This window comes from Betta splendens, chromosome 22 (genome assembly GCF_900634795.4).
Source record: "Betta splendens chromosome 22, fBetSpl5.4, whole genome shotgun sequence".
NCBI classification, from domain to species: domain Eukaryota; kingdom Metazoa; phylum Chordata; class Actinopteri; order Anabantiformes; family Osphronemidae; genus Betta; species Betta splendens.
The window spans coordinates 8,100,423-8,122,929 of record NC_040900.2 but is presented as its reverse complement, the minus strand read 5'-3'; the positions used below and the strand labels follow the sequence as shown (position 1 = coordinate 8,122,929).

Here is a 22,507-nt window from a genome sequence, read left to right as displayed (position 1 = left end):
TTGGTTTTCGTCTGGCATGTTGCGTGAACTGAGAGTCCCACAGGTCCTTCTGTAGATGAAACATTCTTCCCAACATGTCTTGTCATGAAGGTGGATCTGAATACTTTCATCTACAGCGCGCTCAGCGACGCAGACGTGTCTTTGCAGGCGCCTAGAGTGTTTCCACAGACTCATCGTTTTATTTACGGTTTTGTTTTCTGACCTATTGAAGGTTTTTTCCAACACTGTGTCAGCTTCCTATGTTTGACTTTTGGAGGATTCTAATAAAAAAGATCACAGATTTTAAAAAAAAGTTCTTTTAATTGTGTCGTCTGTTGAATTTAATTGCAGCTGTTCTCACCCAAGTCTCTGAATCAGCCCTCTGTTGTTCTAGCTGACCTCAGTCACTAAACCCTCCTCTGAATACGCCCGACGCAGGCCGTCAGCAGTGTTCAGGCAGGGCAGCAGGTCAACACACAGCTTCCTGCTGAAGTTAAACCTTTGTGCACACGCCCTGTCCCCGTCTCATTCCAGATGAGCGATAACAGATTGACCAAGCAGCCACGGCGAATACGAGCTCCTTAAGGTTTATTTAGTGAAAACGTTTCAGTCTCGGTGGCTGTGCAGCCTGACAAAGGCACAAAACAGATCAGACCTGGAACATGTGAGGGGACAGAAGAAAAGGTTAACATTATTAACAATGTTGGACCACTTGCATTTGTTCTTGTAGGAAGGTTAGGGACCAGGGTAAAACATTCTCATGTCTGACTGCTAGATGGCACCAAACTGCCACCGGTTCCCTGACGACAGCCATGAGGCATGTGGGGTCTGGCCTTCAGCAGCTTTGGAGGTTTAACTTTCATTATACCTTATCTATCTATCTAAACTTCTTTACCAGCTGTTCCATAACTCCGCTGTGCGTCACCTAAATTGTATTAAGTGTATTGTTACCTAACATCTTTCAAGAACAGAAAGTTGCATATTAGTAGGAAACTCTGCCGCCTCATCTCTATCTACCAGCAGTTAACTGATCGTGGGCTAAAACCAGCCTCTTCTACCAGGTGGGATTCAAACCCATGAGGACTCATGACCGTTGGATCTTAGGTCCAACGCCTTTAACCAGCCGTTCATGCACGTCCCCTTCAAAACAAGACTAGGCAACGAGTCCGTTGGCGCAGATGCCACTACTCCAGCCACGCTGCCGGTAAATGCCCCCACAGACCACACGGCGCTGCTGAGGAAGCGTCGGCTCGCCCCGGCGCAGGCAGCGAGTCTGAAACCTCACCACAAGCCGAGAGGGATCCAGCGAGCAGCGTTCTGGCGCTTCACGACTACAGCGGCGGGACAATGAGACGGGGCCCACTGAGCAAACACGGTCCCTGCCCTCGCCAGCGTCCCGTTCAGATCAACAATCTGACAATTACATGACCACAATACGGTTGTGCAAACTTCTGCCGCCCTCCTCGACGAGTTGCTAAACAAAGGTTTAGTCATCGCTGTAATAAGAAACAGACTTACTTCCTTTTTCGAGCTTGGCTGTGAACATACGTTACAGGTGTGGAAACAGGCCACTCAAAGCTCACATCGCTTAAATATCTAATCATTACAAAGCCGACGTCAACGCAAAAGATGAAAGGACCAAACCAGTAACATCGGTTCTCAGCAAGAATCAGGAAATGAAGCACACGCATGTGAATGTGCGCTTTGAAATGAGTCTAGAAGTACTTTTAGACCGCGTCTGAAGAAGTAATACTAGAGTGTGAAATTTAGCCGCCGCTACAAGAACGAGGCCTCGCTGGGGCCGAATCGATACGCCAAGAAAAGTCTTACAAGCATCTTTTTGCAGGAAGCTGATGTGAATCGACAAAGGGAAGCACGCTTGCGATGGTTCACTTGCAGCACGGGAAGCAGCAGCAGAAGAGCTTCTTGCACGGATTGCTCTTCTTGTATTTCATCGCCTGCCCGATCTGACCTGAAGCCTTCACAACATAGTCCTCGGTAGCCGCGACGTTGGCCTCTATGTTGTCCAGCATGGAGCCCTGCTGCTCCACCAGCGTGGCCATCTGGAAGAAGAGCTCCTGAATGTCCCGGATGCGGCCCTCCAGCTCCAGCAGCTCCTTGTGCCGGTTCTCGATCTCGCTGAGCGCCGACCTGGCCGACTTCCCCTCCAGGAGCAGGTTGTCGGAGAAGACGTTCCACTTCCCCGTCTCGATCATCTCGTCTATCTGCTCCCTGGTCACCTCCTTGCCCATGATCTCCGCCTGCCTCTGGATGCGGGTCTTGCAGTTCTCCCTCTGGGTCATCTCGGCCTCGTTGTACTCGGACATGGCCGCGTGGAAGGTCCTGGTCAGGGACACGTACTGCGAGCGCACCATGCGGGCTACAGCCGACGTGGGCCCGTGCGTCTCCTCCATCTGTTTGCTCAGCTTCCCCAGGTTGTCCAGCCGTGCATATATGGCCTCCCCCCTGGCCTTAATGTCCCGCCCCAGGGCGTTGGAGTCTCTCTTGATGCTGCTGATCCTCCTGACGGATGTGAGGAACCTGGTGTTCTGCTTGCCGAGGCGCTTCACGTCCATTGTGAGCAGCAGCATCTCCTTCCGCATCACCTGGGCCTCCCTGTAGATGCCGTCCATCACGTCCTCGCCCTCGAAGACGACGGCGTGCTGCACCAGGTGCTCCTCGTCCTCGGGCGTCTGGACGTGGTCCGCGTCGGGCCCGGGCTCCTCCTCTGCAGCCTTGGAGAAGGTCTGCAGCTCATATAGTCGGTCTCGCATCTCACCTGCAGGAGGAATCGGAGGACTTTACAGGCGTCTTTACACACACACACACTAAAAATGAATAGGTCACATGGACCTTCTGACCCCTGGAGCCTCACTTACAGTAATTACAACGAGCTCCACCTCCAGCAACTGCACTGACACTCAACAAGGCATTTAATCAAGCAGATGTGATCACTTCCCCACCTACAGATCCTAACGATCCACAGCGTTCGCCTCACAACAGGATGACATCAGGTCATTTTAGACTGAAAATCTTTAATATGATAATAAGTAAAGCAAAAAACACACAATTTAACTGCTTTAGTCAAGATGTTCTTAGAAACAAGCTGAGACGCATTTACTTCCTCAGCTGCGACCTCCTCATCAGATACACGTTTATCACAGGGCGTCGACTTAAAGACTGCGTTATTTCCTCTTGAGAAAAAAGACTGTTAAAAGTTTTAAACTTTGCTTGGGTGAAAAAAAATTAAATGACATTCGAAGCATCACAACAAACTCAACAACAACACAGTCGTAGTATAAAACGTGTACGCGTCGCCCGTCGGTCTTGGTTCGGAATTATAAAACTCACCGTGTGTTTCGTCCTGTGTTATCGCAGTAAAAACGCCCGTGCGGTCGCAGGAGACGCGGCTCTCACGCGCATTTCCTCTTTTTTCCCCCCCTCGGCGTTTCTCAAAACACCAGCTTTCGACACGCACCCGACTCGAGCGTGTCTGTTTCAACGAGGCATCACACGCCCGCACACGGACGGACACGCAGCACCGCGACGGCGCCGTGACACAAGTTCGGCGGGTGCGAAGGCGGAAGATCACGCCTCCTCCACACGTCAATCACCTCCAGCACCAGGAAGACGAGCGCATCATCATTGGTTCCACATGCGGGACGCGAGACTGGAACGAAGCCCATTGACTCAATAAGTACAAGTACTTTGAGTGTTCATATAATACATTAGAAAAAAACTTTTAGGTTCTATTTAATCCCAAAAATAAATATTTTATTCCACAACAAATTTATCAGCTGATCTTTTTCTAATATTTAACAGGAACAGAAGCAAATCTGGCAAATCTAATGGATCCCTCCTACATCATGAGCAACCGCAGCTTCTCTGTGCTTAATGTGACTCCCTCAGAGTCAACCTGGACCCAATGGAGATTCTAAACTGAACAAGAACACAAAAGTGGTGAGGAAACGTATCAACATACTGGAAACATACAGCTGAGTCATGTGATAGCATCTTTCTGATGAGTCCGGTGATCAGCATGAAAAGGAGCTGTGGTTCCCAGGCTCTTTTGAGCTGCCGGATTAAACTAAGGGGGCAAATTATTAACATATTAAAAATAATCAGACGTCACCGGTTTCCTGAAAAGCCCCTGTTGTTGCTTCCTCTATTCCAAGTTTGCACTCTTCAGAACCCAAAGAAGTTAAGTGGGAAAAAACAAACAAACAGCCGCATCAGCGTGAGGCATCTCCTCATTTAAAGAGATCTCGTCTCAAATCTGAGTGACACAACACACGAGAGGATGCAGCTGCCGCATCCGTGCGTCGCACTCCCCCGAGCAGATCGATCGAAATCAAGAGGCCGTTGCCGATACAGGCTTCTGCACAGAAGAGCCTCTGAGCATCAACACGTGATGATGCGGCTCCTCTGAAGGCCTCAAACCTCCGACGGCGCTCAGTCGAGCGTCAAATCGGCTTTGAAAGGTTTTTGTTTGCAACGTGCATGAATATACACCAGTGTCACACACTGTAATAGCAGATGGACATACGAGATCTGCCAGCACGGTATATGGTGGTTGTCGCTGGCCAAACCAGTTCTCAAACACAACAGCAAGGTGTAAACGGATTGTAACTAGGACTGTGGCTTCAGTGAGGCATGAATGGAACTAAAGCATCAGAGGACGTCTCTCTCCTCGTGAGGTTCAACCCTGTGAGGAATCAGAGCACAGATGCCCGAGAGCAAGTGATGCTGACCCCACAGGCCTTCATCACATTTGGCCCCGGGAGGAGGTGAATATAGTCACACGGTGACATAACAACTGTCAAGTGACCGTCAGTCACGGCGCCAGATAAAGCAGCTGCAGCATATTTGAAGGAGCGCAGATGCTCGGCCCGATGTGTGGGAAGCCGTGTGATACAGTCATTTCCTCAGCCGGCGGCGGTTTGAGCGCGAGCGCTAATTTCCACCAGCCTCCATCGTTTGACTCACAGTCACTGGGTTTCTCGAGGGGGGTTTCGGCGCTGAAGGGGAGGAACCAGGCGAATCACAACGCCGGCGGTGTCTGATTCATTCACTTTCCACTGTCGAACCCACAACGTTGAACCTTCAGTGTGAGGTTGAGCCGGTAGCACGTTCACTGCAGCATCTGTCCAGCAGAGGTCGCAGTTCACAGTTTAACACAACTGAAGCGTCAAACACCAAACCATGAAACTCCAGATATGAAAAAGGAAACTATGTTTAAATGTAAAACTGACTGGATGTTGTGGGACGTTACAGGTTGGACGTTTAAATGCAGCTGCCTCTGCTCCATCAGCTGACTTCTACCCGCGGCCTCTCCGTGCAGCTCTGCGACCAGGCCGAGGGCGGGGGAACGCCACGCAGCGCGTGGTGGAACATGCCAAGAATGCTTTGTCAATTAAGAGCAGTAAATCGGCTCAAACGCAGGGACAAAGGTTGAGTTTGTGCACTCCGGGCTCTTGTGTTCCTAAAGAAAATGCGCCCAGTTCATTAAAAACTAATTACCTGTAGGCGGCGTCTCATGCGCCGAACAAACACAGCGTGAGACACTCATCGGGTTCAGTGTTATCATAAACTCATATTTAATAGTCTGACTCACTCAGACCCCCCGTGTTTCATTACAGGACGCGGGCGTGATCAGCGGCGAAAACATCAGCTGTTTCCAGTTACACGAAGACGCTAATTGAATTCAGCTTATTAGCGCTGGACTGAAGTTCACATAACGGTGCCGCTCATTCGAACCATCTAATCCAATCCACATGAGTGACTGTCATGGGTTTGTTTTATTTGGCGGAGCTATAGGCTTCATGACTAGGTGAAGAGAAACGAGCCCTTAAACTGCTCCCACACTGAAAACACCAGTAAATCATTGATCAACCAGATACAAGTATGACATGATTGAGTTAACATAAGGGCAAACCGACGTGCGTTATTAGTACAAGGCTAAGAACAAGCGGTCAGAACCATTAATAAAACTAAGTTTTATTTTATTGTCTTAACTGATTTTACAGTTTTGATCCAGGTTTCCCGCACGGACGGGAGGTTTTGATCTCCCCTGTGCTGCTCAGTTATCCTCTGCATCTTTAACGTCTTAAACCTTAAAACGTGACATCACATTGGGCCCTGCAGGATCAAAACACCTGCTGGATGAATAATTGCCCGCAGCCCTTTAGAAACAGCGTTAACCAGAAACAGAAGCCAGTTGTATTCCCCCAAAGCTTCCGAACAGGACATTCAATTACTATTGTAAATGTCAGATGAACAGGCCGATACCGAGCTTGAGCTCCGAGCTGCGTTTTGTTTAAAGGTCGAGCTTTTCCAGGAGCCTCGTGCTGAGGTTCTTGGAGTTCGGACGAGCAGGACGCTCAGCCCGCATCTTCTTATTACATTAGGACTGTCGGAAAACTTTTTGCTTGACTTTACATTCTTCACTATTTGCACAAGCTTTGATAATATAATAAAACCATTCACTCGTCGTGATGTGCGTTTTTTTTTTCTAAATCTACCAGTTATTCTACCATTTTGGTCCAAATGTGCAGCGGGAACGGTTAAACAAAGTGGATAAAACTAATCACATTTTGGTTTTAATGGAAGATGCCAACGAACCAACAGACAGTGTTGCGTCAATGACGCTGCTGCTGCTGCACCCTGACTGTAAGTGACCATCATTTAACGTTAGAGTCGTCTTCAGGCTCGTTGCTCAAGGATTTGCTCCCGTCATCCTTTCTCTGCAGGCGTTTTTTTTTTTTTTTTTTTTTTTTTGATGCAGAGAGAGGCGGACCGGGGCCAGACTCGGCTCATAGGCTTCATGTGATCCCGCAGGGGAGGTGGTGTTTGGCCACGAGAAAAGACTCTCCCCGCGTCCGGGCTGCGCCATTGTCGCTCGGACAGCCTCGGTCGCCGCTTGCTCCGATTCTGGATGTTCCCACAGTCCGGACGGTGACGCGCTGCAGCTCCGGCGATGGGAGGCGCTCAGTCTGCGCAACGGGAGGACAAGGACTCGGCGGCGGAGGAGAGCGGCGGAGCGGATGATGCGCAGCACGAGCGCGCGGAGGATGAGGTACCATCCCGTTCCCGACGGCGGATGAAAGTTACGCGTGTGATCAGCACCAACTTTATGAACGACGACGCGCCGCTGTCGGTTCCGCATCGCGGGCTTTTAGTCGCACCCTCACTTTAGTCTGGAGCAAAGAGTCGGAGAGATGTGCGCGTGATGAAAATGCTGAGAGGGGATTTTGGTGCCGTTGTCTGCTGCCAGCACGTCCATTAACGAGACAAAAGTCCATATCTCGTGTAAATCAACTGCACTGAACACACGCAGCTACTGTTACACTCAGACAGTTTACAATTAATGACAGGGGGAATAGAGAATTGAGCCTTTTTTGCTGCATTGTAAGAGGAAGGGAGCATCTAACAGTCTGTTACTGCAAAATGAAGTCATTATTCTCTCGTTAGGGATAAACATTGGGATTTGACTATATTGATGTTTTAAAGATTGAGAACCACAACGTGTTCCCTTCAAGCTGTAGGCCGACAGGAGGGTCTGAGCTGTGGCTTGTCCTCTGAGGACCCGGTCAACTCCTGCTCCCTGCATCTGGAAAGTGAAACTGTGGAGATAGAACGACCTCTCATTCTTTAAAGGAACCTAAGTGAAGTGATGGAATTTCCTCTTAGCTGCACTCAGCAGAGGGAAGCATTGATTATTTGTGGAGAATGAGAGCACTGGGTCATGGTGAGCAGGAAGCCACAGACGGCACTGGGAGAAAGAGAATAGGTATTAATGTCTTGTAGCTACAGTTAGGTTGGGTTGACGTCTGTCTTGCGTGATTTGCATGGAATGATGGGCTATAAGGTCCCTAACTTCTTATTACTTAAGCTGTCAACTAAGTCAGAAAATAAAATAAAAAAAACATTTCCAGTCTCAGTATGAGCTTTCTGAGCAGTTTGCTCCTTAGGTTCATTTTCATACGCGACATCATTTGTTCTATTTCATGTCCATGAAGCTTTGAACTCTTTAGTCCTTTGACTAGGACTCTTCCAGCACTCAGCCGTTTTGGCTCAGGATGATTAGAAACAATGGGATGCCTGTTCCCAGTCTCTAACATGGGCTAGATGCGTGAGTAATGGTGACCAGCTATTCACAGAGAACCAGGTCACATCAACCACACAGTGTTGTTATTTAGTGGTGTTTCAAATTACAGGACGGTTATCGTTTACATGTACTGGAGTGAAATGACTAATTTTATTTGATTAATCGATATCAGCGCTGAAACTGCTCTAAAGCTCTTACATTTGTAAATCCAGCACAGGAAGTACAGTAAGTGGTGCATCTTAACAGGCCTAATGAATGAACACGTGCAACATGAGCCCAACAGGGATTCTGAGCTGTTTTTCCACGTCCCAGTCTAGTTGAAAGACATATTTCTTGTTGGCTAACCCCTGCTCAGACTTTACCGGCTAATCTGACTCACGTATTTGAGATCGGGACAATCGGGGCCTTTAAACAGTGAGGTGACCGTCACGTTCAACCAACACTGACCGAACTGTTGTTTGTTTACAAAACAGGGTTCTGAAGCTCAGTTGATCGCGGATTGAAAAATGTGGTTTGGTAATTCCAGAGGATTAGGTTTGAGTACTGTGCTATACATTTTCATCAGTGTGTGCTTTCTGTCACTCAAAAATGTTTAACAATGACAGCTGAAATATGGCTATTAATTGAACTTGCATAATTGGCAAGTAATTAGAGACATTATCTGTGTTTTCTCACTGTTTTTGATTCAGTCTCCTAAAAACAACGGACAGATCTCTGAGATCAGTGGAAAAGCAGACGCGACAGTAGCAGGAATAAAGAGTCCCTGTGAGGAAGAGGTCGGTGCAGACGGTGGGTACTCATACGCTGCTGTAAGCATTACTGCACTCACACAATGTCAGCAGCGTTTCAACGCGCTCACTGTCGCAAGATAAAATTTCATCTGTGTGATCTTCCCGTTACATTCCTCACAATGTGTTTTAATATTTCATATTTGCGGTTTAGCTGTTGTTTCCCCAGATGAAGCTGTTTCAGCGGCAGGAAAGTCTCCTAAAGAAATTAATGAACATGAATCACCTAATGAAGTCGATGCAAATGAAGGAGTCACCCTGGAAACGATTGAAATGGACGCAAAGCACAATGACATCAACAAAAGCTTCAGGAGGCTTTTCAGTAATATTAACGTGAAAGTGACAGTAAAGAGAGGCTCGGCTGAAAAAGATGATGTGGTTGCAGATGTGTCTGATGACGCAACTAAGGAAGAGTCAACACGACCAGAAGGACCTGCTGAAACAGCAAAGGAAGATGCAAGTAAGAATGCTGAAATTGATATGGCTCCAAATACAGAACAGGAGCCTCATGATCATGACTCAAAATGTCCAACCCTGACTGGCATCAAATCAGAGGACGTTCAAGAGGAGAAGACTGCGGAAACCAAAGGGGAAGCAACCGAACCTGCACCTGCAGGCGACGATGAAAGCGGACAACAAACTGCCACGTCTGAAGGAGAGACGGTCGTGTCTCCAGTCAAAAGGAAAAACCTGTTTACTGGAATCTTTTCTGGACTGCGCAAGAAGAAGAAATCTGTAGATGAGACAGCGGAGAAAGAACTGGTAGACATGCGCCAGGAGGAGGTCACAGAGACAACAGAAGGTAAAGAGGTCGGTCCAAGCGCTGAGACAGATGCCGTTCAGACGCAACAGAAAGAAAACGGACTAAAAGACGAGGTCTTGTCTGCAGCACCAGCTCCAGTGGATGAAGGCAAATCGCCTTCTACAGAACCAGCGATTATTGTGAATGAGCTTGACATTATCAGCTCTCAAGAGAAGGATAAAGTTCAAGCCAGCCCACTTAAAAAGCTCCTGTCAGGTTCTAGCTTCAAGAAACCATTCAAAAAACAGGGAGAACGGAAATCAAGTGATGCAAAGCTGTCTGACTCCGGAGAGTATGTCTCGAATCAGCTCCCGCCATCGACTGACGCAGCTGAAACTCAGAAAGCAGAAAGTCCTGCAGGAGAAGAAGATGGCGCGTGGGCGTCTTTCAAGAAACTCATGACTCCTAAAAAGCGCATGAAGAGGTCGTCCTTAACTAATGAAGAGACACAAACGTCAGGTTTAGCGCAGGAATCAAAGTCTAGTGAAGGCGAGCAGATGTCAGACAACAGCACAGAGGAAAACAGGAAGAGAAAGGATTCGTCTGTTTCATGGGAGGCTGTGTTGTGCGGGTCTGGACGAAGAAGAAGCCGAAGTCGAAGCCGAAAGACATCAGACTCCGAAGACGAAAAGCCACAGGAAGAGAGTGACAACAGGAAGAAAGAATCACCAGTAGAAAGCTCGATTGAGATGGATAAAAGTCCAACCGCTCCTTCCAAACATGAAGGAAGTGCTTCAGAGAGTGATGGTGGCTCAACATGGAGATCAATTAAAAAACTAGTCACTCCCAAGAGGAAGGCCAGGGATGAGGACCTCCAGTCTGATGGTGAAGCTGCTCAAGAGGATTCATCCTTTTCATTAAAGAAGCTTCTACCAGGACAAAAGAAGAGGAGGCCTGCTGAAAAGCAGGACTATGTGTCTTCAGATGAGGCTGATAAGGAGGTTGCTTCATGTGACGAAGACTCAGAGACACCAGCTGTGGTCCCATTGTCTGAGTTTGATGAAGATGACACAGGTGTTCATCTAGAAACATATGCAGACATAGAAAGCCACATATCAATGGAAGCAGACTTTAAACCCCAGGAGGACATTGACAAGACGACTGAACCAGGAGAGAGTCTTCAAAGTGAAGCAAAGCCGGTCCAAGACAATGAGGATGCTTTCGAAAATAATGCACCTGCAGCCCCTGCAGCTTTAGAGGAAGAAACAGATGAGGTGACAGATCTAATCAGCAAACATCAGCAACTCAGCGATATTCCAGAGGAGGGCATAATTACCGAGACCATGGTCACCCCAGGTTCAGTCCCCGAACAGCCAGCCAGAGACGACACCATAGCAGAGGATCTGATAGAGATCACATCTGAGGCCATTACGGCACCAGAGCCCGTGGATGTCACAATGGCAGATGACACAGAAATGATCTCAGCACTTTCCCAATTATCGGATTCTTCAAAAACATCTGGAAACACGACGCCAGTCCCAGTCGAGTACGACGTGAAAGACACGGAGGTGCTCCTGCAGCAGGTTGCTGAAAACATCTCTGCGAGCACAAAGGCAGACCCACTGTGCTCGGACGAGGTCAGCTCAGAGAGAATAGTCGCTTCCGTTTCATGCCAGATACTAGAAGGCTTTGTAAAGCAGCAGCCAACCATGCTGGAGATACACAGGAGGTCAGACGCAACCGCCTTCAAGACTGGGCTGAACGTGGAAGTACTGGATGAAATTAAGAAACACGCAGCAACGGCGCAAACAGAGAGCATAGCCGAGGTCAACGAAGTGGTTTACACTGAGATCGTGTCTGAAGTTCCCACCAAGCTCGACGCCGCGGAAAGCGCGGTGGATGACATACATGAGGTCAGTGTCACACAAACAGAAGAAAGCATCGAGCTAGAAAGTGCAAGAGCCAACAAGAGCCAAGAGCTGATGAAACACCAAGCTGAATACGAAGCATCCGCAGAGAATCTGTCCGAAGGACAAGAGACCGTTGAATGTTGTATCGTTGAAGCGCATCAAGCTGAAACAGAGACCTTGCAAACAGAGATTTTAGATGGTGCTGTCACGCAGGAAGTCCAAACTTTGTTAGAAGCCCAAACTTTGTTAGAAGCCCAAGGTGAAATTGTGCAGAAACTGACTGCTCAGCTTGAAGCTGGTCATCAAGAGCAATCAAGTGTAGAAGTGGTAGAAGAACTGCAAGAGTTAGCAGCTGCTGAAAAAGACACGGGTGGTTCAGAGGAAGATATTGTTGAACCACCTGAAAACACAGCAGCAGAGGAGATTCCAGCTGTGGACGAAGTGACGGTTGAAGAAGATGTTGAACTGGAAAAGGAAGATGAAGATAAGGCTCCTGCTGCATTGGATTCAGACCACAGTGGAATCCAAAAATGTGAAAAACAAGTAGCATTACCAGAAAATGCTCCAGTTACAGATGAACCTGAGCCTGTTCCTGAAGTCCACCCTGAACCAGAAAAGGAAGATAAAATACGGACAGATGCTGTGAAAACGGAACACGATCAAGTCTTTGCTGCGCATGAAGCTACACTAGATACGGAAACACTTGGAAGGGAAGAACAAACATCACACAGCGTTCAACCAGAGGAGGCTGTTACAGATCAATGCAAAGAGCCTCTCCCTGAGACTGAGTCAGAAATGAAAGAACAGGCAGATTCTTCAAAAGCAGAAGATGACCAAGAACCTGAAGTACACAATGTACAAGGCCCTGTAGCAGATCCACAGATAAGAAGTATTCAAATAACCGAAAAAGAAGAAGTATTATCAGTGGAGATTAAAGCAGAAATAGAAGTTACAGATGAACCCAAAAGTCATCCGGAGTCTCTCCTTGAATTAAACGCAAATCTAGAAATGAAAAATGAACTACAAGCAGAGTGTGAACATGGTACAGCACCAGAGGTATTAGATGGACAAACTAACATCAGGGATTCTGAGAAAGACAACATTCAAACCCTAAAAAAGAAAGTGGTGCTTTCAGAGGACACTGCTTCAGCAGAAACTGTTAGTGAAGAACAAGAAGACCAACCTGAGTCTCTAAAAAAGGAATATGGACAAGAAATACTACAAAAACAAGCATCTGCACTACCATCACAGACAAGCACTACTCACGTTCCTGAAAAAGAAGTGACATTATCCAAAAAGATGAAAGCAGAAGAGGCAGAGACAGATGAGCCCAGAGAAGAAAGAGAACCTGTCATTGAAGCTCATGTCAACACGGAAGAGAAAAATAAGCTACAAGCAGATGCTGTCAAATCTGATCATGTGCAAGATCCAGATGTTTTAGATGTGAAAGAGACGGTTTTGGTTTCAGAGTGTAGCATTCAAACACCTGGGGGTAAAGTGCCGTTATCAGAGGACGTTCCACCAGGAGACACGGTTACGGAAGAACCCCAAGAGGAACCTGTTACTGAAATAAATATGGAGCTAGAACAAAAAGAACTACAAGCAGATGCTGCCAAACCTGATCATGAGCAAGATACAGATGTTTCAGATATAAAAGAAACAGCACATGTTTCAGAGGGTAGCATTCAAACACCTGGGGGTGAAACACTATCAGAAGACATTGAACCAGAAGAGGGAGGCACAGATGACCCTCACACTGAAGTCAACGCTGAGCCAGAAAACAAATATCAACTTGAAGCAGAGGACGTTCCACCAGGAAAGACAGTTATAGATGAACCCAAGGAGAAATCTGAGCTGGTCACCGAAATCACTGTGGAGCTAGAAAGCAAGGAACTACAAGCTGATGCTGTCAAACCTGATCATGAGCAAGATCCAGATGTTACAGATGTAAAAGAAACAGCACTGGTTTCAGAGGGTAGCATTCAAACACCTGGGGGTAAAGTACTGTTATCAGAGGACATTCCACCAGGAGAGACAGTTACAGAAGAATCCAAAGAGGAACCCATTACTGAAATAAATGTGGAACTAGAACAAACAGAACTACAAGCAGATACTGCTAAAACTGTTCAAGTTTTAGAAATAATCAGAGGTGAAGATGAAACTGAAGAAGAAACTATAATAATAGATGAACATATAGGTACTATTCAGATTAGTGAAAATGAAGTACCCTTATCAGAGGACATTAATCCAGATGGAAGGGTCAAAGACGACCCTCAGTCTAAAGCCAATGCTGAACCAGAAAATGAATATGACTTTCAGGAGGATCTTCTACGAGGAGAGTCAGATGAACCCAAAGAGGAATCTGAGTTCATCACTGAAATCAATATGGAGACAGAACTACAAACAGATGCTGCCAAACTTGAACAAGTATCGGAAATTTTAAGAGGTAAAGAAGAAACTGTAATAGATGAACAGATAGATACTACTCAGATTAGTGAAAGGGATTTACCCTTCTCAGAGGAAGTTCCACCAGCAGAGACGTTTATGGATGAACCCCAAGCGGATTCTGGCACTGAAATCAATATAGAACTAGAACAGAAAGAAGTACAAGCCGATGCTGCCAAACCTGAACAAGTAGCAGTATCAGAACAAATATTCAGAGCTGAAGTATCAGAGGACAAGACAGTTAGAGACGGCCCAAGAGGGGAATCAGTCACTGAAATAAATATGGAGCTAGAAAAGAAAGAACTACAAGTAGATGCTGTCAAATCTGATCATGAGGAAGATCCAGATGTTCTAGTAAGAACAGCACTGGTTTCAGAGTGCAGCATTCAAACAGCTGGGTGTAAAGTACCATCATCAGAGCTCATTGAACCAGAAGATGGAGGCACAGATGACACTCACCCCAAAGCCAACATTGAGCCAGAAAGTTATTCTAAACTTCAAGTGGAGGACGTTTCACCAGGAGAGACAGTTACAGAAGAACCCAAAAGGGAATCTGAGACTGTCAATGAAATCAGTATAGAGCTAGAAAGGAAAGAACTACAAGCAGATGCTGTCAAACCCAATGAGCAAGATCCAGATGTTGTAGATGTAAAAGAAACAGCACTGGTTTCAGAGGGTAGCATTCAAACACCTGGGGGTAAAGTACCGTTATCAGAGGATGTTCCACCAGGAGAGACAGTTACAGAAGAACCACAACCCGTTACTGGATTAAATGTGGAGATACAACAAAAAGAACTACAAGCAGATGCTGCCAAACCTGAACACACTGAAGATTCTGAAGCATTGGCAACACAAGGAGCTGCATTAGACTCAGGCATCAGTGGTATTGAAATACCTGAAAATGAACCGCAATTACAGAAGACTCCACCTGCAGGAACAGGTACAGATCAACATGTTGAGGCAGAAAAAGAAAAGGAGCTACAAGTTACAAATGTTGCTGAACCAGAATCAGCTGTTACAGATGAGTCCAGAGAAGAAACAGAGCCTGTTAGCGAAGTTCACAATGAGTCTAAAGAGAAAGATCAACTACACGCAGATGCTGTCAATACTGAACTCGGGCAAGCAATAGAAACAGCAGAAGACAACACCAGCGTGGTAGTATCACACACAGGGAGTGTTCATATTCCTGAAAAGGAAGCAGCATTATCAGAGTCCAGAGATGAAGGAGACCCTGTTTCTCAACTTTATGTTGAGTCAGAAGAAAAGGTTGAACTAAAAGCATCAGAAATAAAAGAACAAACCAGTGCACCAGTGTCACACGTGGGCAGCGTTCAAATGCCAACATCATCAGAGGACTTTAAACCAGAAGAGGCAGTTACAGATGAGCTCAAAGAGGAATCAGAGTCTGCCACGGAGATTCACACTGAGCCAGAAAAGGAAAATGAACTACATGAAGATCAGCAAGATGCCAAAGTGTTAGTTGAACAAAAACCTGCTTCAGAGATGATAAACATTCAAACACCTGAGAGCAAATTATTAGGTGACAGTCAACCAACAGAAGCAGTGTCCACAGACAGAACTGAGCATCTCACTGTAAGCACAGTCGGTACAAAGGGTGAAGTCAGAAAGCCGCTGGTGGAGGATGACCAACATACACCTGCAGTGGAGACCGCTCAAGTACCAACATTAGATGGAGATGAAATAAGTTCCATATCTGAGGCCACAGCAGAATCACAAACACCTGCAGACAAACCCAAAAAAGAAACAGAACCCCTCACTGACGTTAACGTCGAGGCGCAAGTAGCACAATTAGTTTTACAGGAGGGCAGTGGTAGTGGTGAATCAGAAGACACAAGTGGAGCAGTCACAGGTCAACCAACACAAGGAACTGAAGGCAACACGGAGGTCGAGGTACAACCAGGAGGAGGTGTCAAAACTGAACACGTTCAAGTATTATTATGTGATGTGAAAGATGTCGTCACTGAAACAGAAACATCTGCATCTGGGTGCATCAAAGAAACTGCTGAGTGCGTTACTGCTCAAGAAACTGAAGAGCAACTAATGCTGGACGACCTTAACAGTGCAGGTGTGGACGAGGCCCTTGCTTCAGCTAAAGATGAACCTGAGGAGGGAGCTGGAGACGTGAACCAGGATGGAGAGAGAACGGATCAGACACCAGAGATTTCCCCACAGGGTGTTCAGCTTGAGGAGGAACACGGCGTCCCCGAAGTCGTGGGCCGTTTCCAAACATTATCAGCAGTTCATGTGTCTTCTGTCGCAGAGGAAAAGAACAGAGCACACGTCCTACAAAAGACAGTGGCTCCTGAGAAGAACCCAGCGCCTCTGGATAAAGCCACAGACACGTATGAGCCTGAACACGAGGTGCACCTCAGCGAGGTCCGAGGCCTCGTGGAGCGAGAACATGAAGGAGAACTTCCGGGTCTCGAGACAAAGGCTTCTACCGTCGAGCACGCGGTAGTGGCACAAGTGACCACGTGTCACGTGAAGGAGGTCTCACCTGCGCTGCCAGAGGTTCTGACAGAGGAGCCGGCCGACGTGCGCGAACCATCCGTAGAGATGGTTGTGGGCGAGCTGGATTTGAAAACGGAGGCGGAGAACGCCAAGCCGTTGGTGCCAGATGACGAGAGCGGGACCGCAGCAGAAGGTAGTGTGGTTGTGACGATGCACGTGTCGTCAGCGGAGTTTGGGGACAAGCACAGAATTCGAGTGCAGGTGGCCGACGTGGAGGTGAAGTCAGCTGCAATGAGCGTGGACTCGGCGCTTGAGGTGGGAGTCACAGAAGCCAAAGAAGCCGTAGACGTTTGTCATGAAAGCATTGAAGTCACCGAGAAGCTCTCGGCCACTGAGACCGAGGAGGAGCCCATGAAAGGACAACACAAGGCAATGCATCACCAAGTGATTCAGCATGTGAAGGAAAGCGTACCAGAGATAGAGGTGGATCAAACCAGGGGTCAGGATGAAGCCGTCAACTTGGAGCATAAGCAGGAAGATGGGACCGAAATGAGTGAGATGGCTGAAAGTAAGTCCCATGAAGTCGATCAACCAACTGTCGGAATAAATGAAGCTAGCGTCACAGCTGAAGAGGTCAAATCGCCATCAGAGGGGTTAGAAACAAGAAGAATGAACCAAGAAGCACAAAATAAACAAAGTTTGACGAGTCAGATTGTGACTGTTAGCAACACTGGATTAGAGGTCCCACAAAACACTGGAGTCATCTCATCAATGGGCAACTTAGAGTCACCTTCAAGTCTTTCCTTAGAATTCAAACTTAACATTCAGTTCGGGCAATCGAAGACAACAGCAACAGAGAGAACGGAAGCGGTGAAACAATCAAGCGTATCAGAGGTCGGGATTCAGGCAGTAGAACCGATTGACGGAGCACACGAGAACAATAAAAAGCCAGAGATGCACGACGTCACTGTCCAGGCAACAGAAATCACCGAGCCAGAACACGTGAACCCGAGTGCGACAGAGAGAGCGGTGATCACGAAGTGCCCTGTACTACTGGACATCGGCATCCAGTCGGTGGCAGCAGCACAGCCGGTAGAACAAGTGAAGTCAGGAGAAAGACTGAAGCCCAGTGAGCTGGAGTCAGACAAGATCAAAGCAGTGATGCAAGCCAAGACGTTCCTGAGTCAGCCTGTACTCTATGAAGCCTGTTACGAAGAGATCACAGTAGAAGAACCCGTTAAACAGATAGAGGACGAGAACGAGCAGGACCTGTGGGTGGACGCTGAGGAACACGTACAAACTCAGGAGGACTCGCACGAGGGGGAACCAGTAGCAGAGCACACAGGAAGTGACCAAGAGGAAAAGGCAGAATCTGGGCATGAAACAGAGAACGAGGCTGAGGAGTTCGCTGTCGCACTGGAGCATCCAGAAGCAGCAAAGACGGCTCCCACTGACTGAGACCGATTCAGCTCAGCTTCAGCCTCACCAGCTAGTAAGTTCCTCCATCCGCTGCTCTAATTATGATCTCTGCAGGGTCTGGTCCGCGGAAATTAATTCAGTGCATTCTTTTCCCAACAATCAGACAGGAAGTGGCTCAACGCGGTTAGAAGCTCCTGGAAGAGGACGGACGCCTGTGGCAGAGGAACTTTGCTGCTTTGACACATTTAACCAAAAATATTCTAACATTTAATGTCAACACTTAAAATATATTACTAACATTTCATTTGTTCGAGGGATCTAGGTGGAGCAGCGTACGCTGGACAGGTGTTAAACTTCTCAGGGGGGTGTGCAGTGTGATTTTAAAGGTAGAACACTGAACTTCATCCACTATGCAGCGGCATCGTTCAATAAACCTCAGCCATTAACTATGTAGTGCAATTACCATTTCATTACCAAGTCATATTATAGGCGACAATCTTTTTGACAGTGTGCAGAACTTGACATTAAGACAGTATTTTTGTCAAAATAATGACATTTTTAAAAGATAATTAATGATGGAAGTGACACAGGTCCAGCACACGTTCTTTTCTGCTGATATATGACCTAAATATAGAGACCAGCGCCTGTTTAATCAAGTTAATTACATGTGTGATTTCTCATAGGATCTATGCATGTGAGAGCAATATGAAGGCCTTAGCGTTGGAGAAACAGCAGTATTATTGTAAAGTGCATTAAATGTAGTCATGCTTAACAAGCCACAAGCTGCTTATTTTAAATGACCGGTTTCTAGGCATGAGACATTCTCCTTCATTTACATATTTATCCTATATCAGCAATGCAAATGTAATCAGCACAGCGTTACACAACCACAGCAGCTTGTATGTTGCAGCTTGTTGTATAGACTTTAAAGCATAAGTGCACGCCCAGTATTTAACAGGTTATGGGTTAGAGAGAAAGCAGGGTTACAACAGGCTGCTGTGTCCAAGCGTAGATTTTGGATTTATTTCCACATATTCTGACTTTTATGGAAAATTTTTGCTGATCTTCTACGTGATGTTAACTAATGCCTCAATGGAAAAAAATAAACCTGAGTTAACTATGTTTATACAGTCACATTTTATTAATAAAATCCTTTGATTACATTTATAAAATGGATGATTCTTGTCTATTCTAGTGATCATAAATTAACTTTTGATATTTGACCGAAAAAAGTGATTACTCAACAAGTTGATGTGTTACAGGTCAAGGGACTGATACTGAACAAAATATCAGTACAACATTCCAATAATCCGGTCAGAAACTACTGTCACATGTTATGGACAGTACCTTTGCACAGTCCAGAGCTTCTGTTGTAGTTTCTCATCCCATTTTAGGGGAATTGTTGGGTGAGCAGCTTAGAAGAACATTTTTGCCAGTTCAAACATTACCTACAAGGAACAAACATATTCAATACAACTCCTCCACTGTAGTTGGCTAGGAAGTCCTAAACACCACATCCTTAGTGTCTCACCTCTATAGTAATAAGGATGACTATCATCCACTCCAACCTCAAGCTGTGCTTCTCACTCAGGTGGCTCCTCATCAGATCTGTCAACTGTGTGCAATGCTCCAGCTTCTCGTTTATAACCTGGGAACAAATACTAGTTACCATAATCACATAAAAGCTACTGCATGTTATTACACACATGGAAGCGTGTCAGGTTTCATTACATTGACCCTGCGGTTGATGCTGAGGAACTGGCAGGTTTTGTCGTAGAGCTTTTCCAGGTTTTCTCGGTCCCAGTAGAAATCAGGCGTTAGGAGCAGGTCGGACCTCAGGTTTATACAGTGTCTGTCAGAACAGGAGATGGAAACAAGGTGCTATACTTAAAATTTTCAAATGCGGTACTCAGTGTGCAATAATGATACAAAACCTCAGCAGTTAATCAAAGAGTCTCAATATTAACGCCACTCAAAAAAAACCTCGTACTGTGAGTTTACCTCAGCGTGAAAAGCTCTCCTATCTTCTGCATAACCTCTGAAGAAGACAACTTGACTCTATTACCAGATTTCAGTGTCTGTGAAAAAAGGATGTTATCACAGGAAACGCTTAGACATTTAGAGAATAATAAAAAATGTAAACACACTTTAAACCGATCACTGGGTTCTGCGGTCACAAATAATTAGGCCTAACTGACAACACAACACAATAGAATGTACTTTTAAGCAGCCCACGTGAGAAGCAAATACTTGGCAGCTTAGTTTTACATGCGATTTTCTGAAGCTAAGCAGCTGTGTTGGCGCCACAGCCAGCTCTCCAGCCTTCATCCTACTTAACTAGCGCCAATAATATTTACCAGTCAACCTGAGATACTGCACCTGACTGGCATACAATTAAAATCATCAGTATAACTGGGTTTATGTCCTTATGCTTTCTGCCACCCACTACCTGCTGTCAGAATGTAAGATCAATATCTCACACAAACAAACAAACCATTAGAAAACATCTATTATGTATGTATGAGGTTTTGCTTTTTGCTTGTAAGTGTTCATTGTACCTCGGGAATCGACTGAATAGAGTCCACAAAATAGTCTAATGACACTTCCCATATGGCCAGCTTCACTGGAACAGAAAACACAACGGTAGACTCAGGAGAGACAATGAGTAGATTTTTACCAGGAAACTGTAATTCTACTGTAACCCGGTGCTTAATTAGCACCGAGATACAGTAGAATTACAGTAGGGTCTCACCTGACAGACAGAGTGCATTCGAAAATGCAAATTTCTCTAGAACGGCTTCATGCTGATCCATCTCATCACTCAAAATGAAGTTGCCACGTTCAAGCTTTGTATTCCCCCTGAGGGTGAAAGTACTAATACTTTAAACAAAATACTAAATCTCTGGAAGTGCATAGAAACAAAGCAAAAGCGGAGAAGAACATACGCTCCAACAGTGTAGTTGATTTCTTCATTTTCCCAGTGAACTAATGCTACTTCATACGGCTGGATCTCATGGTTTTCCAGTATTCTCAACACATTTTTCATCTGTAAGACAGTGAAAGGTATTTTTATGCATTGCACCAAGAACTACAGGTATAGTATCATTTATCTGCATAAATTTGAATTTACCGTTTTCTCTTCCACATTCCAGAAAACTACAGAGCCCTCCCTGAAATGTGAGATTTAAGGGCAGACAGGATTTGCAAGTTAAATCCATACACAGTCGTACTACAAAACTACAGACCTTATCACCTATATGAACAAGATCAGGAAATATTTGATCACAAAGAGCAGGTACTAGATTCTAGGGACATGTTTCTGTCAGCACCTTAAGAAAATAGATGATTCAATGATCTGTTGGAAAAAAACATGAAGCATTACATTTGATCTATACCTGAAGAAGAACATTAGAGCATTGTCATCTGGTTTTGCAGCCATGTCTGTATTTATCACAAGCACATTTGCAGCATCTGAAATGAAAACACATTTGTCAAAGGTGTGTTAGATGTTCCAAGCGTAACTCTAATTGCCTGTAAACATGTTTTCCACATGTAGATTTTGTAAATTTCATACCTCTGGGTAATTCTAACTCAGTGAAACCGTGGGTAATTAAGTCATGGCAAAGTGTTGGCAAATGATACTGATCTGCTGTTGCGAAAGCGATACACTGCATCATATCCTGTAGGGAAAAGACAGGCTGGATTAGTCAATGAAGGCAAAACACAAGATATATCTGAATGAGTGATCAAGCTGAGTTACCTTGTCCACACTCTGGGATGGCTGATTAGCTCTGGATGGTTGCTTAGTTCTTGGTCCTTTAGGAACCCTTTTTCCAGGAGTGGCTGCTGGTTTTAAACTTGGTTTCAACACTGACTTCATGAGGTCTGACGAATAGAAACACTTGTGCCCACCTTTAAACACAGCCAGCATCCTAGGATCTATTAAGGGACTACCAGCTGCAGCAGGGAGTGAATGTCTCCTACACATCTGGAGTGGGGTCTGGAAGCAATAGCTTCGTGTAAAGATTCCTGGGTCAGAGCAGGTGAAGAGAGTCCTGTGCTTTGATTCATACTTGTGTGGCTGGACTGATGAAGAGAAACTGGCCGAGACACGGATGCAGACTGGTGTCCTGCCAACAGATCCCAGTCGGAACCACAGGGTCCGGAGCAGCATCCTCTCAGTGAAGCAAGTGCGGTGTAACACAGGAAACGTCCTAGTTCACCTAAATGACATATATAATATCAATAATTAGCAAGCAACGAGTATTTGTGTAAATAAATTACATGAAGAACCGGCCAGTCTACAGTGTGAACATTCCATATTATGCTGGGTGGGTTTAAGTCATTTTACAAGACCCCAGAAGTTACTAACTAATATAATACGTATGCAATTTCTTTGTATTAACGCCAGAAAGCGTTGGTATTAACATATTAGCTATAAGCTACCAGTCAAAGCACAACGATTTTAAACAGGCTGACGATACGGTTCTGCCAACAACACCTAAAACAAGCATTATGTAAAAAGAGATAACTTTACTGTACCTTCACATGACAACCCAAGGAGGCGTGTTTGCTAATAGAGGTTGTCGCTTACTTCCTGTTTGGGATGACGTAATAATAATGCGCCTCGTTCCCTGAACGCTGA

The 22,507-nt window shown here is 45.9% G+C and overlaps 3 protein-coding genes across 5 annotated transcripts; 1 reads left to right on the top strand and 2 right to left on the bottom strand.

Moving 5' to 3' along the window:
• Window positions 1-550: 550 nt before the first annotated feature.
• Window positions 551-3,620, bottom strand: stx11a (syntaxin 11a). Of its 2 annotated transcripts, none has more exons than XM_029139412.3 (2): window positions 3,331-3,620; window positions 551-2,758 (listed from the first exon to the last, which is right to left on the bottom strand). In XM_029139412.3, the coding sequence occupies exon 2, from the start codon at window positions 2,751-2,753 to the stop codon at window positions 1,869-1,871; it is 885 nt and encodes a 294-aa protein (XP_028995245.1). In that variant the 5' UTR covers window positions 2,754-2,758; window positions 3,331-3,620; the 3' UTR covers window positions 551-1,868. The 2 variants fall into 2 exon arrangements, with proteins under 2 accessions (XP_028995245.1, XP_055361969.1); XM_055505994.1 differs by lacking the exon at window positions 3,331-3,620 and adding an exon at window positions 2,859-3,270.
• Window positions 3,621-6,499: 2,879 nt separating this feature from the next.
• Window positions 6,500-19,034, top strand: akap12a (A kinase (PRKA) anchor protein 12a). The gene is made up of 4 exons (XM_029139294.3): window positions 6,500-7,054; window positions 8,776-8,875; window positions 9,029-17,935; window positions 18,026-19,034. Exons 1-3 carry the CDS (start codon window positions 6,956-6,958, stop codon window positions 17,899-17,901), a joined length of 9,072 nt encoding a protein of 3,023 aa, XP_028995127.1. The 5' UTR covers window positions 6,500-6,955; the 3' UTR covers window positions 17,902-17,935; window positions 18,026-19,034.
• Window positions 18,981-22,504, bottom strand: rmnd1 (required for meiotic nuclear division 1 homolog). Of its 2 annotated transcripts, none has more exons than XM_029139397.2 (12): window positions 22,405-22,504; window positions 21,623-22,085; window positions 21,437-21,542; window positions 21,258-21,333; window positions 20,993-21,032; window positions 20,808-20,908; window positions 20,615-20,721; window positions 20,421-20,485; window positions 19,864-19,940; window positions 19,594-19,714; window positions 19,394-19,510; window positions 18,981-19,310 (listed from the first exon to the last, which is right to left on the bottom strand). In XM_029139397.2, the coding sequence occupies exons 2-12, from the start codon at window positions 22,034-22,036 to the stop codon at window positions 19,278-19,280; spliced, it is 1,257 nt and encodes a 418-aa protein (XP_028995230.1). In that variant the 5' UTR covers window positions 22,037-22,085; window positions 22,405-22,504; the 3' UTR covers window positions 18,981-19,277. The 2 variants fall into 2 exon arrangements, with proteins under 2 accessions (XP_028995230.1, XP_028995232.1); XM_029139399.1 differs by lacking the exon at window positions 22,405-22,504 and having other exon boundaries at window positions 21,623-21,862; window positions 21,936-22,077.
• Between the last annotated feature and the right edge of the window lie 3 nt (window positions 22,505-22,507).

What these genes read in the sequence shown, in the direction of transcription:
- akap12a (XM_029139294.3), top strand. Translation starts at nt 6,956, where the DNA reads ATGGGAGGCGCTCAGTCTGCGCAACGGGAGGACAAGGACTCGGCGGCG. An exon ending in ACGAGCGCGCGGAGGATGAG is followed by an intron (nt 7,055 to 8,775) that starts GTACCATCCCGT and finishes TTTTTGATTCAG; the next exon opens with TCTCCTAAAAACAACGGACA. An exon ending in GGAAGAGGTCGGTGCAGACG is followed by an intron (nt 8,876 to 9,028) that starts GTGGGTACTCAT and finishes TTTGCGGTTTAG; the next exon opens with CTGTTGTTTCCCCAGATGAA.
- stx11a (XM_029139412.3), bottom strand. Translation starts at nt 2,753, where the DNA reads ATGCGAGACCGACTATATGAGCTGCAGACCTTCTCCAAGGCTGCAGAG.
- rmnd1 (XM_029139397.2), bottom strand. Translation starts at nt 22,036, where the DNA reads ATGCTGCTCCGGACCCTGTGGTTCCGACTGGGATCTGTTGGCAGGACA. An exon ending in CATCCCAGAGTGTGGACAAG is followed by an intron (nt 21,543 to 21,622) that starts GTAACTCAGCTT and finishes TTTTCCCTACAG; the next exon opens with GATATGATGCAGTGTATCGC. An exon ending in GCTCTAATGTTCTTCTTCAG is followed by an intron (nt 21,033 to 21,257) that starts GTATAGATCAAA and finishes CTCACATTTCAG; the next exon opens with GGAGGGCTCTGTAGTTTTCT.